The sequence below is a fragment of the Hemitrygon akajei genome, chromosome 9, assembly GCF_048418815.1.
Source record: "Hemitrygon akajei chromosome 9, sHemAka1.3, whole genome shotgun sequence".
Taxonomy (NCBI): Eukaryota; Metazoa; Chordata; class Chondrichthyes; order Myliobatiformes; family Dasyatidae; genus Hemitrygon; species Hemitrygon akajei.
Window position 1 is genome coordinate 66,048,319 of NC_133132.1, and position 15,929 is coordinate 66,064,247.

Genomic DNA, 15,929 nt, shown 5'->3' on the forward strand with positions numbered 1-15,929 from the left:
TGAGAATCCCTGTGAGTATTGAGTAAAGATAACAAAGGAGAAAGTTAACATACCACAACAAACAACAATACAAATTCAATGCTGAGGAGTTTTCATTTGTGAGAGAAGACAAAATAATGCTCTTTTGAACCAGAAGTGAACCCACAGTGGACAGAAGGCATAGAACTATGTGAAACATTCCTAGCACTTCAGAGAGGTACACATCCATACATTGTTATTGATAAGGATAAGGGTGAACTCAACTCTGATTTATGGGATCCCCCAGTCAATGTGAACCACCTAGATAACACAATAGCAGCAGATCGTGAAGCAGATGCTATGAGAAGAATATCCCTCCTTTTCAAAATCAAACATTGACATTGCATGTATCAAAGGCTTGCAGCTGAGCATCTCTCTCAAAGATGATGAACTGGTTGCCTGCTCTTATATTTCAATTCCAAAACCTCTCTACAACAAAATGAAGGATTATATGGATGACCTAAATGTCCACGGGTGAATTGTGAAATCTAACTCGCCCTATCGTGTGTGTCAGAAAGAAAGATGGAAGCCTTCATCTCTGTATTGACTATAGGGACCTGAACAAACACAACTGATGCTACCTGAGAAGTTCAAGTGTACAGTCCTGAAAGAGCTACATGATAAAATAGGCACCAAGGCATTGATCGCACATCAGCTCATGTAAGAGAGAGATTTTTTGGCCTCACATGTAGAAGAACATTGAGCACCATGTGCTAAGAGTCTGTACCCGTCTCAAGCAAAAGAAGCTGTATTAGGAAACCAGATCACCTCTCAAGAGCATCAAGATAATTCAGCCATTTGAACTTGTGTCAGTTGACATTCTTCACCTAGACAAGTGCAAGGGTGGATACAAGTACATTTTGGTGATTATTAGCCATTTTACATGACTTGCACAGGCATATGCCACAACCTCAAAGTCAGGAAAAACTGTCACTGGCCATCTTTTTAATGACTTTGCCCTGAAGTCTGGGTTCCCACCACAAATATACCATGACCAAGGGGCTGAATTTGAGAACCAACTCTTCACACAACTGAGAAAACACAGTAGCATGGCAGAATCAAGAGCTACACCGTACCACCCCCCGGGGAAATGGACAAGTTGAGAGGTTCAACTGGACCCTTCTACAAATGTTGAAAACTCTTAACAGAAAGACAAAAAGAAAATTGGAAAAAGTAATTGAATAAAATGGTCTATGCTTACAACTGTAAAGGTTGGAAGTAACAGTATCTCTGTTCTACTTTCTCTACAGTAGATCGCCAAGGTTGCCCATAGATATATTCTTTGGCCTGAACAATGACAGAAGTCCTGCAACCCACAGTGAATACTTGGAAAGATTCAAGCAGCCCATTAGATTACCAAGAATAATATGCAAAAGGTCTCAGGGAGAAATAGAGAAATTATGACAGCAGAGTGAGATTTACAGAATTGCAACCTGAGAATTTGTGTTATAGTGAATAATCTGACACCCTGCAGAGGTCCAGGAAAGCTTTGAAACTAATGGGAGGACTGCATCCATATCGTTGTATGAAAAGTTGGGGAGAATGTGCCAATCTATGAAGTAAAACCTGAACAAGGAAAGGGAAGATCCAAAGTACTACATCACAATCTTCTCTTGTCATGTGAACACTGCCGTTGGATGCTGAGCCACAAATGGATACTACAACAAAGCAGGGATGTCTGCTAAAATAGAGCACCAGGACTCATCCACTTGAAGAAAGGAAAGAGAATGAACCAACCAGCGACAATGAGGATGGATATTACTACCAAGTCCAACATCTCCAAACTCACAGTAGCAAGGACAGCAATAGTTTTGAAGTGGAGCCCATACAGCCTGCTGAGTGGCAAATGAGGACTGAGGATTCACAAAAGTTCCAGCAGCAAATGCCTGAGAAGGAACTGGTGTTGATCTTTCCTGCATGTAAACCAGTACCATTTCCTGTATCTTCATCTGTACCAAGTAACCTAGATGACTTAAAATTTGCAAATCATTACCAATCCCTGTATGTTCATCCAAACCAAGTGAACCAAGTGAATTTCTTGCAAGTGAACTGAAACCAGTTCCTGATATTTACTCCTTTGAATGATGAGCCAGACAACCAGGTGGAGCAAAGAAAAAGGAGTTCAAAGTTTCTTCACAAAGAAAGACAACCACCAAAACACTTTACATATGCTAGGGTTGGGACTCTCATATGTCACAATATACAGACTGTAGATCGCATCAGTATCAGGCCTTGAATTATAATTGTGTAACGTTAATGTGCTTCAGGGAGTGCGAAGTGCAGAATCAAATATCGCTGTGATGATTGTACGCTCTAGTATCAATTGTTTCGTGACAATAAAGTAAAGTAATGGCTTCATGGCCACCCGTGCCTCAGTTCCTACATCAACTACCACATGCCTACTAGAAACCAAAGTAATGTTTCATACAGGAAAAGAAGTGATTGCAAGTCTAACACTGAGAGGAGATGTTGGGAGAACATCTACTTTTGAGGGGGAGTGTATGACAAGGTTGATATCTGTTCAATTTAGTTGTAAATGTTCAAATAATTTTTAAAAAGTGTCAAAATATTTAATGTGAATATCATTTCATGTTGAGAAAAAAGGGATATTGCATGTTTTTCATGCAGATGTGTTTAGTTGAAAATTCTGAGAATCTGTGTGCAACGTATTCTTTTACAGCATGATGCACTGAATCTGCCATTGAATTGTAAGGGCTTGCATTCAATCTTCAGCACACAATTGATTTGCTCATGCCTGCCAGAATGCCTGGGTGGGGGCAGTACACATTTGATTCATTCACCATAAAGTGACCAATGCATAAACATTATGTGTTTATGTTTCATTTGTTTCCCCTTTTCTGGGGTACTACATATAGTCCCAGAGCCATCTAATAATCCTCATAAGTTAACCCATCATTCTTGTGAACTTTCTCTAGACCAGGAATTCCTAAATGCCTCAGTTAACAGTAAGGGTCTACGGCATAAAAAAGGTTGGAAAACACTGCTCTAGATGCCAGCACATCCATTTTTAGATAAGGGGCAGGGCTAAGGCAATTATGGATGCAGAATTAAAAAAGGGTAGCAAATACAATACTCAAAGTGTTATAACTCATTGCACAGAGTATAAGAAATAAGGTGGATGATCTTATTAAGCTATTACAGATTATCAAGTATGATGTTGTGGCCATCCCTGAATTGTGGCTGAAGGATAGTTGTAGTTGAGAGCTGAAAGTCCAACGTTACATATTGTATTGGAGGGATAGGAAGGTAGGCAGAGGGGGTGGCTGGCTCTGCTGGTAAAGAATGGCATCAAATCAGTAGAAAGATGTGACACAGGATCAGAAGAATGTTAAATCCTTGTGGGTTGAGTTAAGAAACTGCAATGGTAAAAGGACCCTAATGGCAGTTATATACAGGCCTCCCAACAGTAGCTGGAATGTGGACCACAGATTACAATGGGAGACAAAAAAAGCGTATCAAAAGAGCAATGTTGTGATAGTTATGGCAGATTTCAACATGCTGATCAATCGGGAAAATCAGGTTGGTAATGGATCTCAAGAGAGTGAGTTTGTAAAAAACCTATGAGATGGCTTTTTAGAGCAGTTTGTTGTTGAGCCCACTAGGGGATCTCTATACTGGATTGAGTGCTGTGTAATGAACTGGCCGTGATTGGGGAACTTGAGGTAAAGCCCTTAGGAGACAGTGATCACAATATGATTGAGTTCAACTTGAAATATGATAGTGAGGAAGTAAAGCCTGGCATAGCAGTATTTCAGTGGAGTAAAGGAAATTACAGTGGTACGAGAGAGGAGTTGGCCAAAGTAAATTGGAAGTAGATGCTGGCATGGATGACAGCAGAGCAGCAATGAGGTGAGTTTCTGGGAAAAATGAAAAAGATGCAGGAGAGTTGTATTCCAAAAATGAAGAAACACTCAATGGCAAAATAGTACAAACGCAGCTGACAAGGGAGGTCAAAGCTAATGTAAAAGCAAAAGAGAGGGCATACATTGACAAGGTGCCACACATAAGGCTGTTTACCAAGTTAAAAGCCCATAGTATTACAGGAAAGTTACTGGCAATGATTAGAGCTTTGGCTGATTGGTAGGAGCCGGCGAGTGGGAATAAAGGGATCCAGTTCTGGTTGGCTGCCATTGACTAGTGGTGTTCCGCTGGGGTTGATGTTGGGATCACTTCTTTTTCTGCTGTATATCAATAATTTAGATGATGGAATAGATGGCTTTGTTGCCAAGTTTGCAGATGATACGAAGATTGGTGGAGGGGGCAGGGAGTGTTGAGGAAAAAGGTAGGCTGCAGAAGGACTTACACAGATTAGGAGAATGGGCAAGAAAGTGGCAAATGAAACACAATGTTGGAAAATGCAAGGCCATGCACTTTGATAGAAGAAATAAATGGGCTGACTATTTTCTAAATGAGGGAGAAGATCCAAAAATCTGAGACGTAAAGAGACTTGGGAGTCCTTGTGCAGAACACTCTAAAGGTTAACATGCAGGCAGAGTCAGTGATGAGGAAAGCAAATGCAATGTTAGCATTTATTTCAAATGGTCTAGAATACAAGAGCAGGGATGTAATGTTGAGGCTTCATAATGCACTGATGAGGCTTCGCCTTGAGTATTGTGAACAGTGCTGGGCTCCTCATCTAAAAAAAGATGTCCTTGTATTGGAGAAGGTTCAGAGGATGTTCACACGGATGATTCCGAGAATGAAAGTGTTATCATATGAGGAACATTTGATAACTCTGGGTCTGTACTCACTGGAATTTAGAAGGATGAGGGGTGACTTCATTGAGACCTTTTGAATGTTAAAAGGCCAAGACAGAGTAGATGTGGAAAGGATGTTTCCCATGGTGGGGGAGTCAAGAACAATAGGGACAGTCTCAGGATAGAGTGGTATCCATTTAAAACAGAGATACAGAGATGTTTCTTTAGCCAGAGGGTGGTAAATTTGTGGAATTTATTATTGCAGGTAGTTATGGAGGCCAGGTCGATGGTTTTATTTAAGGCAGAGTTTGACAGATTCTTGATTGGATACTGCATCAAAAGTTATGGGGAGAAGGCCGTGGAGCGGGGCTGAGGAGGGAAAAAAAGGATCCGCCATGATTGAATGGTGGAGCAGACTCAATAGGCCAAATGGCCTAATTCTTGCCCTATGTCTTATGGTCTTATGACCCAAAACTGCTCACCATATTCCTTGTTTGGTTTGAATGATGCCTTACAAAGCCTTTGCTCTATATTCTTGCTTTTATATTCTCTCAAAATGAATGTTAGTATTGCATTTGTCTTCCTTACTACTGACTCAACTTTCAAGTCAATCTTCATAGAATCTTGCTTTAGGACTCTTAAGTTCCTTTGCACTTCTGACTTCTAAATTTCCTCACCATTTGGAAAATAGTCTGCACCTTTATTTCTTCTACCAATGTACGTGGCCATACACTTCCCCACACTGCATTCCATCTGCCACTTCTTTGCCCATTTTCCTAATCTGTCCAAGTCATTCTACAGACTTTCCATTTCCGCAACATGACCTTCCCCCAGCTATCTTTGTATCATTTGCAAAATTGGCCACAAAGCTATCAATACAATCATCCAGATTATCAACATATAACATGTAAAGAAGTGGTTCCAACACAGACCCATGCAGACCACCTCTAGTCACCAGCAGCCAACTAAAACAAGCCCCATTTATTCCCACTTTTTACCTCCTGCCAGTCAGCCTATCTTCTATCCATGTAAGTATCTTTCCTCTCTGTAATACCATGGACTCGTATTTCATTAAGCAGCCTCATATGCAGCATCTTGTCAAAGGCACTCTGAAAATTCAAGTTAGCAACATCCACTCTGTTTATCCTGCCTGTTATTTCATCAAAGAATTCCAAAATTTATCCTTAAGGAAACCATGCTGACTTTGGCTTATTTTAGCATGTGCGTCAAAGTATCCCAAAACCTCATCCTTAATAATAGACCCCATTTTCACAGCCAATCAAGTAAGACTAATTCACCCATAATTTCTTGTCTTTTGCCTCCTTCCCTTCTTAAAGAATGGAGTGATATTTGCAGTATTACACTTCTTCAGAACTATTTCAGAATCAAGTGATTTTATGCTGTCTTTAACTTCCTTTGTCAGCCATGGTTGCCCCATCCTCCCTTTAGAATACATTTTTTCCTTTGGAAAAAAATCTATTCTGCACTTTCTGAATGGCTCCCAGATACTTCAGTCATTAATACTCTGCTGTCCTCCCTGCTAATGTCCCCTTCCAATCAAATTTGGCCAGCTCTTCTCACGTGCCTCTACAATTCCCCTTACTCCACTGTAATACTGATATATCTAATTTTACCTAGTCCCTCTCAAACTGCAGGGTGAATTCTAACATATTATATCTATTATATTCATATAATCACCATTATATATTATATAATATATCATATTATATTCTATTATATCATAAAATCATGCAAAACATGCCATTCTTCAAACAACCTTAAAACATTGCCCATTATAATTGAATTTGAAATGCAAAATGTCAAGATTACAGACTCTGGCATGTTATAAGCTAAATATTCCTAACCTTTCTGTATACATCAGCCACTTCTTCCTCGGATTTAACCTAATAAACATTTTCTGCATTGGCTCCAATGCAAGCATATCTGCCCATATTTATGGAGACTAAACCTCAACTGTACTCCAGATGCAGTTTTACAACTAACCTGTAAAGATGCCTCCAAACTCCCCTACATTTCCACTTATTATCCCAACTTTCATAATTACTGGGCATGCACTCAGTGGCTGCCCTATGTACATTTCTACACCTGTTCAATAATGCAAACATCTAATCAGCAATTCATGTGCAGCAACTCAATGCATAAAAGCATGCAGACATGGTCAAGAGATTCATTGTTGTTCAGACCAAATATCAGAATGAGGAAAAAATGTAATCTAATTGACTTTGACCGTGGAATAATTGTGAGTGCCAGACTGAGTGGTTTGAGTATCTCAGAAACTGCTGATCTCCTGGGATTTTCCACACACACAGTCTTTAAAGTTTAGAGAATGGTGCAAAAAAACAAAAATAAAGCATCCAGTGAGCAGCAGTTTTGAGGGTAAAACACCTTATTAGTGAGAGAGGTCAGAGGAGAATGGCCAACTGGTTTAAGCTGACAGGAAGGTGACAGTAACTGAAATAACCACATGTTACAACAGTGGTGTGCAGAAGAGCATCTCTGAATGCACATGTTGAACCTTGAAGTGGATGGGCTACAGCAGCAGAAGATCATGAACATACAATCAGTGGTCACTTTATTAGGTACAGAAGGTGCTTATAGAACAAGTGGAAAGAAATAGCTGATGGGTAGCACAATAAATAAGAACTAAATTAAATTGTGAGAGATGGCCTCAGAAGAAGTGGGTGGAGGTTGAAAAAAGAAAAGGGAAGAAAAATAATGGTGGAGTAAGGCCTAGATTGAGAGCATGTTTCCAATGTTGAGGGAGTCTAGGACCAGAGATCTGAGTCTAGGACTCAGTATACAAGGATGTGTCTTTAGTACAGAGATGAGAGGGAATTTCTGTAGACAGTGAATGGTGAATCTGTGAAATTTACTGATACAGCTGCAGAGGCATTCATTGGATATATTTAAAGCAGAGTTTGATAGATTCTTTATGAGCAAGAGTGTCAAAGGTTAGGGGAAGAAGACAGGAGAATGAGGTTGAGAGGCATAATAATTCAGCCATGATCAAACGTCAGAGCAGTCTCGGGCCAAATGCCTGAATTCTGCTCCTATACCTCATGATTTTAAGGACTATTGAGATACCATAGGGAATAGTGCTGGGGCTACATCTATGATTGACATTGCTGAGCTGTAGGAAGGAGCAAGAAAACTTACAGGGGACACAAAAATGGGTGAGAAGGCAAATTGTGAGGAGGATACAGAAAGTTTGCAGAGATATTGATTAATTAACTAATTGGGTAAAAATGTGATGAATGGAAATTGTTAAACAGCTGATTTTGGAAGGGAGAACAAAATAACAATAGAATTTGGAGTTGTCTCTGTACATAAGTACAGTAAGTATTAAGAAAGGTTAATAGAGTGTTTGCCCTTAGTTTAAGAAGGCTAGAGTATAGAAGTCTTTATGCAAGGCACTAAGCAGATCTATCTAGAGTACTGTAAAAAGTGTTACTGTTTCCACAAGTAGAAATATTATTTAATTGCAGGCATTTCAGAGATATCCACTGGAATGATCCCAGATATGAGGGATTGTCCTAAAGAGAAAGGATGAGTTGTAGGAAGGAGCAGAAAGGTTATGTCTCTACTCATTGGAGTTTAGATGAATAAATGATAGTTTAATCATCAGAAGAGGTTAGGTAGCATTGAGGTTGAAAGCATGTTTCCTCTCAAGGGAGAGATAAAGACCGAAGAGAATGGTCTCAGAATAATGGAATGCATATTTAAGAATAACTAATAAAGAATTTCGTTCTCTCAAAGTTAAAGTCATAGAGTTACATCATGAAAACAGAACTTTTGGCGCCTTTTGTCCCTGCTGACCAAATTGTTTACCTGAGTTAGTCCCATTGGCCTGTGTTTTGCCCATATCCCTCTAAATCTTTTCTATTACTGTACCTGTCTAAGCATGTTGTAAATATCACAACTGCACCAATCTTTACAGCTTCCTCTGGCAGATATTCCATATGCAGGTGAAATCTGTCCTCAGCTTAAACCTACACACTCCAGTTTAAACACACCACCAATGATGAGGGCATGGAGTGGAACTTGTTCTTCATGGAGCCAAAGGACCAACATGGAATTGATCAAAGAAGCTAAAGCCTCTTTTATTATGTTTGTCACATTTAATATTTCTAACACTTCTTCCTTTAAAACAGTATAGTCATAGATAGTTATAGAGTTGTACAGCGTAGAAATGTGGCCTTCAGCACAACTAGTTCATCTAAATGAGTCCCATTTGCCTGCATTTGGCCCACATCCTTCTGAAACTTTCCTATTCTTGCAGCTGTCAGAGCATCTTTTAAATATTTAATGTACCTGCCTCAGCCACTTCTTGTGGCAGCTCATTCCATATACTGATAACCTCCTCAGTAAAAAATGGTGCCCCTGTTTCCTTTTAAACCTTTGATCTCACCTTAAACCTCTGCCCTCTGGTTCTTAATTCTCCAATACTGGGAAAAAGACTGTGCATAATTTTATACACCTCCATTAGATTACAACTCATTCTCCTAACTTCCATTTGTTATTCTTCAACTTTCTCAGTTACTTCTAATTTGTGACACACAATCTACCATAGAAAAATATGTGCTGACTATCTCAAATCAATCCCCGTCTTTCCAAAAGCTTGTAAACCTTGTCCCGCAGGATCCACTCCAGTAACATACCTACCACTGATGTTAGGCTTACTGGTCTATATTTTCCAGTAGAGTCCTTTGCAGACTTTCTTAACGTCAGCACAATCTCCCCTTATCGATAGAAACAGCTGCAAAATATTTAAGTATATCCACATTTTCTGCTTCCACACTTAATTATCTTTACACTATCCTCTTGCTCTCTATGCATTTTCTTAAGCTTTTTTGGATTTCCTTTGTTTTTTTATTCCTCCCTTTGCTTTCCTACTTTCCTATTAGTGTTATACAAGATTCATTAGAGGATTGAAAGGAAACACGGCAGAAAGCTGTTTACTTCAGTGGAGAATCTAAAATCAGGGAGCACAATCTTTGTATAGGGGTGTCAGCAATTTATGGCAGAGATGAAGAGAAATGTATGGAGAGGGTTCTAAGCCAATGGAAATCTTCTTTTCAATGCATTCTGAAGGCTTAGTTACAGACTACAATCAAGACTAATCAGCAGGCAAATGTGAATCTAGCAAACAATTGATGAAGTAAGGTCAGTCAGGGTACTCTATTTCTTAAATGCTTTTTATTTCAAAATATCACAACCAAACTAGCAGAAGACATTATGGAATGATATTACATGATTCATGCTATTTCCTGATCAGGAATAGTCAGCATGGTTTTGTGCATGGGAGGTCATGTCTGATTATTCTTTTAGAGTTTTTCAAAGAGGTAACTAAAGAGAAATGAATGTAGAGTAGTGAATATTGTCTATATGGATTTTAGTAAAAATCTTTGACAAGGTCCCGCATGGAAATCAGTTAGATTGCATGAGATTTGAGGGAGCTAATGAGGTGGATTCTGAATTGGCTTGATATTAGGAAACAGAGTGATTATTGAAGGTCAGTTCTGTGATTAGTGGGGTGTCCCAGGGGTCAGTGTGAAGACCACTATTATTCATGTAAATAATTTGGATATGAATGTACATAGTATGTTTGCCAATTATACTGAATTGGGAGCTCTTGTTGATAGTGAAGCAGGCTGCATTGAGTTTCAAAGATCTTGAACAGTTTAGGGAGATGGGCTGAGGAATGAAAAATGCATTTCAGCTTCGATAAGTGTAAGATGATGCATATGGTACAGTCAACCTAGAATAAAACTTTTACCGTGAATAGCAGGGCACTGATGAGTGCTGTGGAAAAAAAGGACCTGGCAGCACAAGTCTGCTGAAGGTGGCCACACAAGTAAACAGGATAGTAAAGAAGGCTGGCCTTCAAAAGTCAGTGCATTGAGTTTAGGAGTAGGGATATTATGTTGCAGTTATACAAGTCATTGGTGAGGTCATAATTGGAGCTTAAAGTACAATTTTGATCACGCTATTACAGGACATAGTCACACTGAAGAGACTGACAAAAAGATTTATGAAGATGTTGCCTGAGTTACAGAGAGAAGTTGTCTACAATGGATCTTTATTCTCTGGAGTGCAGGAGAATGACCTTAGAGAAGTTCATAGAATCATGAGGTATATGGATAAGGTGGACAGTCACAGTCTTTTTCCCCCCGGAGTTAGGAAGTCCAAATTTAAGAGAGCACAGCTACAAAAGGGAAGAGATTTAAAAAAGACCTTAAGAGGTAACTTTACACAGAGAGTAGTGAGTACCTGGAATGAGGTGTCAGAGGATGTGATAAAACTGCGACATTTAAGAGGCATTTGAAGGGAGGGGCTTAGATGGTTATCAGCCGAACATAAACTCTGCAATCAGCAGAGAGGTTGTTATGGTCAACATGGACCAGTTTCCACAAAGGGCTTATTTCCAGGCTGTATTACTCTACAATTCTAAAGGTTAAATTTAGGATTTTAAACGCTGATAAACCATAAGAGTGAGTAATGACAGCAAAAGGTATGTAATATGTTCCAAAGCAGAAGAGCACAAACCTCAATGGGTCCCAGAGTCATATCCATCAGTATCTCATTTTCTCGTATTTCTGCTAAAGAATCCATGGCAAATCTAACATCATCCAGATCCTGAATAGGTCGTGCCATATTCTTCATTTGCGTGCTAATAAATGATGATATTGCTGTCATTTTTTCCTTAAACTGTTCATTCAGGAAACGACTGAGTACAATTTTCCAACCTTTAGCTTCTACTGTAAGGGCAATCTTTATTGTTTCTGAAAGAGTTGAAGAAGGTTGTGAGTGTGGGTGTGGAGAAAACAGAAAACTTATAACTTAAATAGTTTAACCGTTTAAATAGATATTAAAAGTTTAATTATGCTATTTAAATATAAAAGCAACACATATTGTAGTTTAAAATTTTATAAGCTCTTCTGCCAGTGATTACGTAGGAATTACATTCTCCTGTTAAGTCCAACACATACCTGTAACAATACTTAGTCCAAACTTAAAATCCTACACCAGTTGGAGATTTGTATTCACTTCTGACAAAATGGGAAGAACACGAAAAAGAGGCAAAGATATTTGCGAGAATCTACTTGGCAGTTTTGTTCATAATCTTCAATTAAGTAATTGACAGCTTTTGCAAAGAGAAAATATTTCCAGTGATTAAACATCTGATTACTGGAGGGCATATGCTTATCATAAATGTATAAACAAGGAAAGGTAGCAAACTGTTATGAATTGGAAAGCAGTGCTCAAAAAGAATGATGTATGTGGAATTATTACTAGACTGATAAGGAAGTAGATAAATATGTAAAGTTGCTAAGAAACTGGCAGTGCGACTAAGTGGACTGTTCCTCAAAACATCACATGCATTAGTAGCAGGGTCAATGACTTTCTGAGCTGCAATCTTTGATTCTCCCAATGCAATAACAAGTATGAGATGTTGTGTTTTTCTTTTTTCATGATTAAATCTTATTCTAATTTTCAACACTAACCCAAGAAAAAACACTTTAAAAAGTTTGTGACACTCACTTTTCATTAGTCATAGAAAAGTACAAAGCAGAAACAGGCCCTTCAGCCCATCTAGTCCATGCCAAACCATTTAAACTGCCTACTCCCATTGACCTACAGCAGGACCATTGCCCTACTTAGCTCTCCCATCCAGGTACCTATCCAAAATTCTTGTAAACATTGTAAACAAGCTCGAATGCACCACTTGCGCTGGCAGCTTGTTCCACATTCTGACGACTCTTTCAGTGAAGAAGTTCCTCCTCTTGTTCCCCTTATACATTTCACCCTTAAGCCATGACCTCTAGGTGTAGTCCTACCTAACCTCAATGGAAAAAGCCTTTTTGCATTTACCCTATCAATATTCCTCAGAATTTGTTGTAACTATCAATCTTCTACAAAAGAGCTTTGACCAGAGACAATCTGGACATCAACAGTTTTGAGAGGAGGGGACTTCAATCAGGTCCACTGCCTGAGTACAAAGGTAGCAGTGGGTCAGCAAAAGAAAATGTTTTTACCTGTGACCAATTAGCATTTGGTATTGATAAGCAAGAACAAATTAAAGGAGTGCAGGGGCAAGCACAGCAGCCATTGACTGAGTGGACAGAGTCAGAGATGTGATCATGAGGCTTTAGCTCTTCCAGGCTTCTGTGAAGAGAGACTTAATTCAGAGAAAGCAATGGAAAGAAAAGCTCAAGTTTAAATTTTTTCCTTCCCTTCTTTATATCTGCTCAGCTAGGACAATAAAGATACCAGGCAGGTTTGTTGAATGTTCCTCTTGCAGGATGTGACAACTACAACTGTGAGAAGTGTATCCAGCTGCTTCTAACAAACTGCAGTAAGGAGTTGAAGCTGGAGCTGGATGAAATCCAGATCATTCCAGAGACTGAGGGGGTGATAGATAAGACATATAGAGAAGTAGTTACACCCAAGGTGAAGGACACAGGAAACTGGGTGACAGTCAGGAAGAGAAAAGGAGTTAAAGAACCAGTGTAGAATACTCCTGTGGCTAGCCCCTCAACAACAGGTATATCACGTTGGATACCATTTGGGAGATAACCTAACATCACAGTGGTCGGGTCTCTGGCATCGAGTCTGCCTCTGACTCAGTAGGGAAGCAGGTAAGTGGAAGAAAGGCATGCTAGGGATTCATTAGTTGGGGGTAGTGACGGGAGGTTCTGTGGGTGAGAACGAGATTCCCAGATGATATGTTGCCATCCGGGTGCCAGGGCCTGGGATACCTCAGATCAAATCCTCAATAATCTTAAGTGGGAGAATGAACAGCCAGAAGTAGTGGTCCATGTACTGTAGGTACCAACGACATGGGTAAGATGAGTGATGAGGTTCTGCATAGGGAGTTAGGTGCTAAGTTAAAGGGCAGGACCTCCAGGGTTGTGTTCTCAGGATTGCTATCCATGCCATGTGCTATTAAGGCCAGAACTAGGAAGATTATACAGTTTAATGCATGACTAAGGAGTTGGTGTATGAGGGAGGGAGATTTTTGGATCTCTTCCAGGGAAGGTGGGTCCTGTACAGAAGGAATGGTTTGCAGCTGAACTGGAGGGGACCAATATCCTAGTGGGAAGGTTTGTTAATGCTTTATGGTGGGGTTTAAACAGGAGTTGTAAGGGGTTGGGAACCAAAGTGGCAGAACAGTTCGTGGCGAGGTTGTGGAGGTAGACGTTGGTAAGACCACAAACACAAAGTTAGGAATCAAATGGTTGAGCATGGTGCAACTAATGTTCTAAGCTGCATATATTTTAATGCAAGAAATATCATTGGAAAAGCAGAAAATAGTGTTGAAGATGAGGTAGCTGGTTTAGAAACGGAGGCAATGTGTAGTGAGGAGAGTCTGCTGAAAGGGCAAAATTGCAGTCAACAGGATGAGATACAATAAAAAAGGCAGACAAAATCAAAAAGGGTGAATACAGGACTGAAAGTGTTTTATTTGAATGTGCACAGTATATGGAATAAGGTAGGTGACTTGTTGCACGGTTGCAGACTGATAGGTATGACGTTGTGGGCATCTCTGATTTATGGCTAAAATAATATTATAGCTGGGAGCTTAATGTCAAGGATACTCATTGTGCTGAAGGGACAGGCAGGAAGGCAGAGGGGGCGGTGTTGTTCTTTTAGTAAAAAATGAAATCAAATTATTAGAAAGAGGTGCATGGGGTTGTAAGTTGTTGAATCAATGTGTATAGAGCAAAGGAACTGCAAAGGTAAAACGACCTTGATGGGAGTAAGGATGTGGCCTACAAATTACAATGGGAACATGCCAAAAAGGCAATGTTACAATACTCATGGGGATATAGGGATTATCAGGATATGTTGGCTTTGACTTCTCTTGTTAGCCATGATTGTGTCATCTTTCCTTTAGAATACTTCTTCCTCTTTGGCAGGTATATATCTTGTGCCTTCCAAATTGCTTCCAGAAATTCCAGCCATTGCTGCTCTGACGTAATCTCTGCCAGTGTTCTTTTCCAATCAATTCTGCCCAAGTCCCAACTCATACCTTTGTAATTCCCTTAACTCCACCGTAATACTGATACATCTGACTTTAGCTCCTCCTCCTCAAATTTCAGGGTGAATTTGATCAATAATGATCACTTCCCCCAAGGGTTCTTTTACCTTAAGTTCTGTAATAAATTCTGGTACATTACACAACACTCTATCCAGAATAGCTGATCCCCTAGTGGGCTCAACCACAAGCTGCTCTAAAAAGCCATCTCGTAGGAACCCTAGAAATTCTCCCTCCCTGGAATCTAGCACCAGTCTGATTTTCCCATCTACCTGAATACTGAAATCCCCCGTGACTATTGTAACATTTCCTTTTTTGGCATGCTCCCGTTGTAATTTCTAACGTCACAGCTGACTAAGTAATTTCTTCAGCTTAGTCTACTGCTCTACTCTCTCTATACCTAGTGTAGCTAGGCATAGTTCAAATACCATCTATACATTGGCTGATGTTACAATCATTATTGGTAGAATCTCAGATGGAGATGAGAGGACGTACAGGAGTGAAATATACCACCTAATGAAGTGGTGTTGCAGCAACAACCTTGCACTCAATGTCAGTACGATAAAAGAGTTGATTGTGGACTTCAAGGAAGGGTACGATGAAGGAACGCATACCAATCCTCACAGAGGGATCAGAAGTGGAGAGAGTGAGCAGTTTCAAGTTCCTAGGTGTCAAGATCTCTGAGGACCACACCCAGTCCCAACGTATCAATGTAGCTACAAGACAGTGTCTATACTTCATTAGGAATGGGAAGAGATTTGGTATTGTGGTAAACTATGTATACCTGTCTGGACACGCCTCTCTGCTGACTGCTCCTGTGGCTTCTCCCACAGACCCCTGTATAAAGGCGATTGGGGCACTGCTCCTCCCTCAGTCTCCGAGATGTCATGCTCCCTTTTGCTGTTAATAAAAGCCTATCGTTCACTTCCAATCTCCAAGAGTTACTGATGGTGCATCAGGTATGTCAACAAAAACACTCAACAACTTCTATAGATGTACTTTGGGGAGCACTCTGACAGGCTGTATCACTGTCTGGTATGGGGGAGGGCTACTGCACAGGACCGAAAGAAGCTGCAGAGGGTTGTAAATTTAGTTGGCTCCATCTTAGGTACTAACCTACAAAGTACCCAGGA

The 15,929-nt window shown here is 39.9% G+C and overlaps 1 protein-coding gene across 1 annotated transcript in view; it reads right to left on the reverse strand.

The window, feature by feature from the left end:
- LOC140732658 (dynein axonemal heavy chain 8-like) overlaps window positions 1–15,929 on the reverse strand; it is a 952,247-nt gene that overhangs the window by 560,801 nt on the left and 375,517 nt on the right. Inside the window, exon 28 of the mRNA XM_073055351.1 lies at window positions 11,304–11,539. Within this exon, the coding sequence (XP_072911452.1) occupies window positions 11,304–11,539 (236 nt within the window). The remainder of the gene's footprint in view (window positions 1–11,303; window positions 11,540–15,929) is intronic.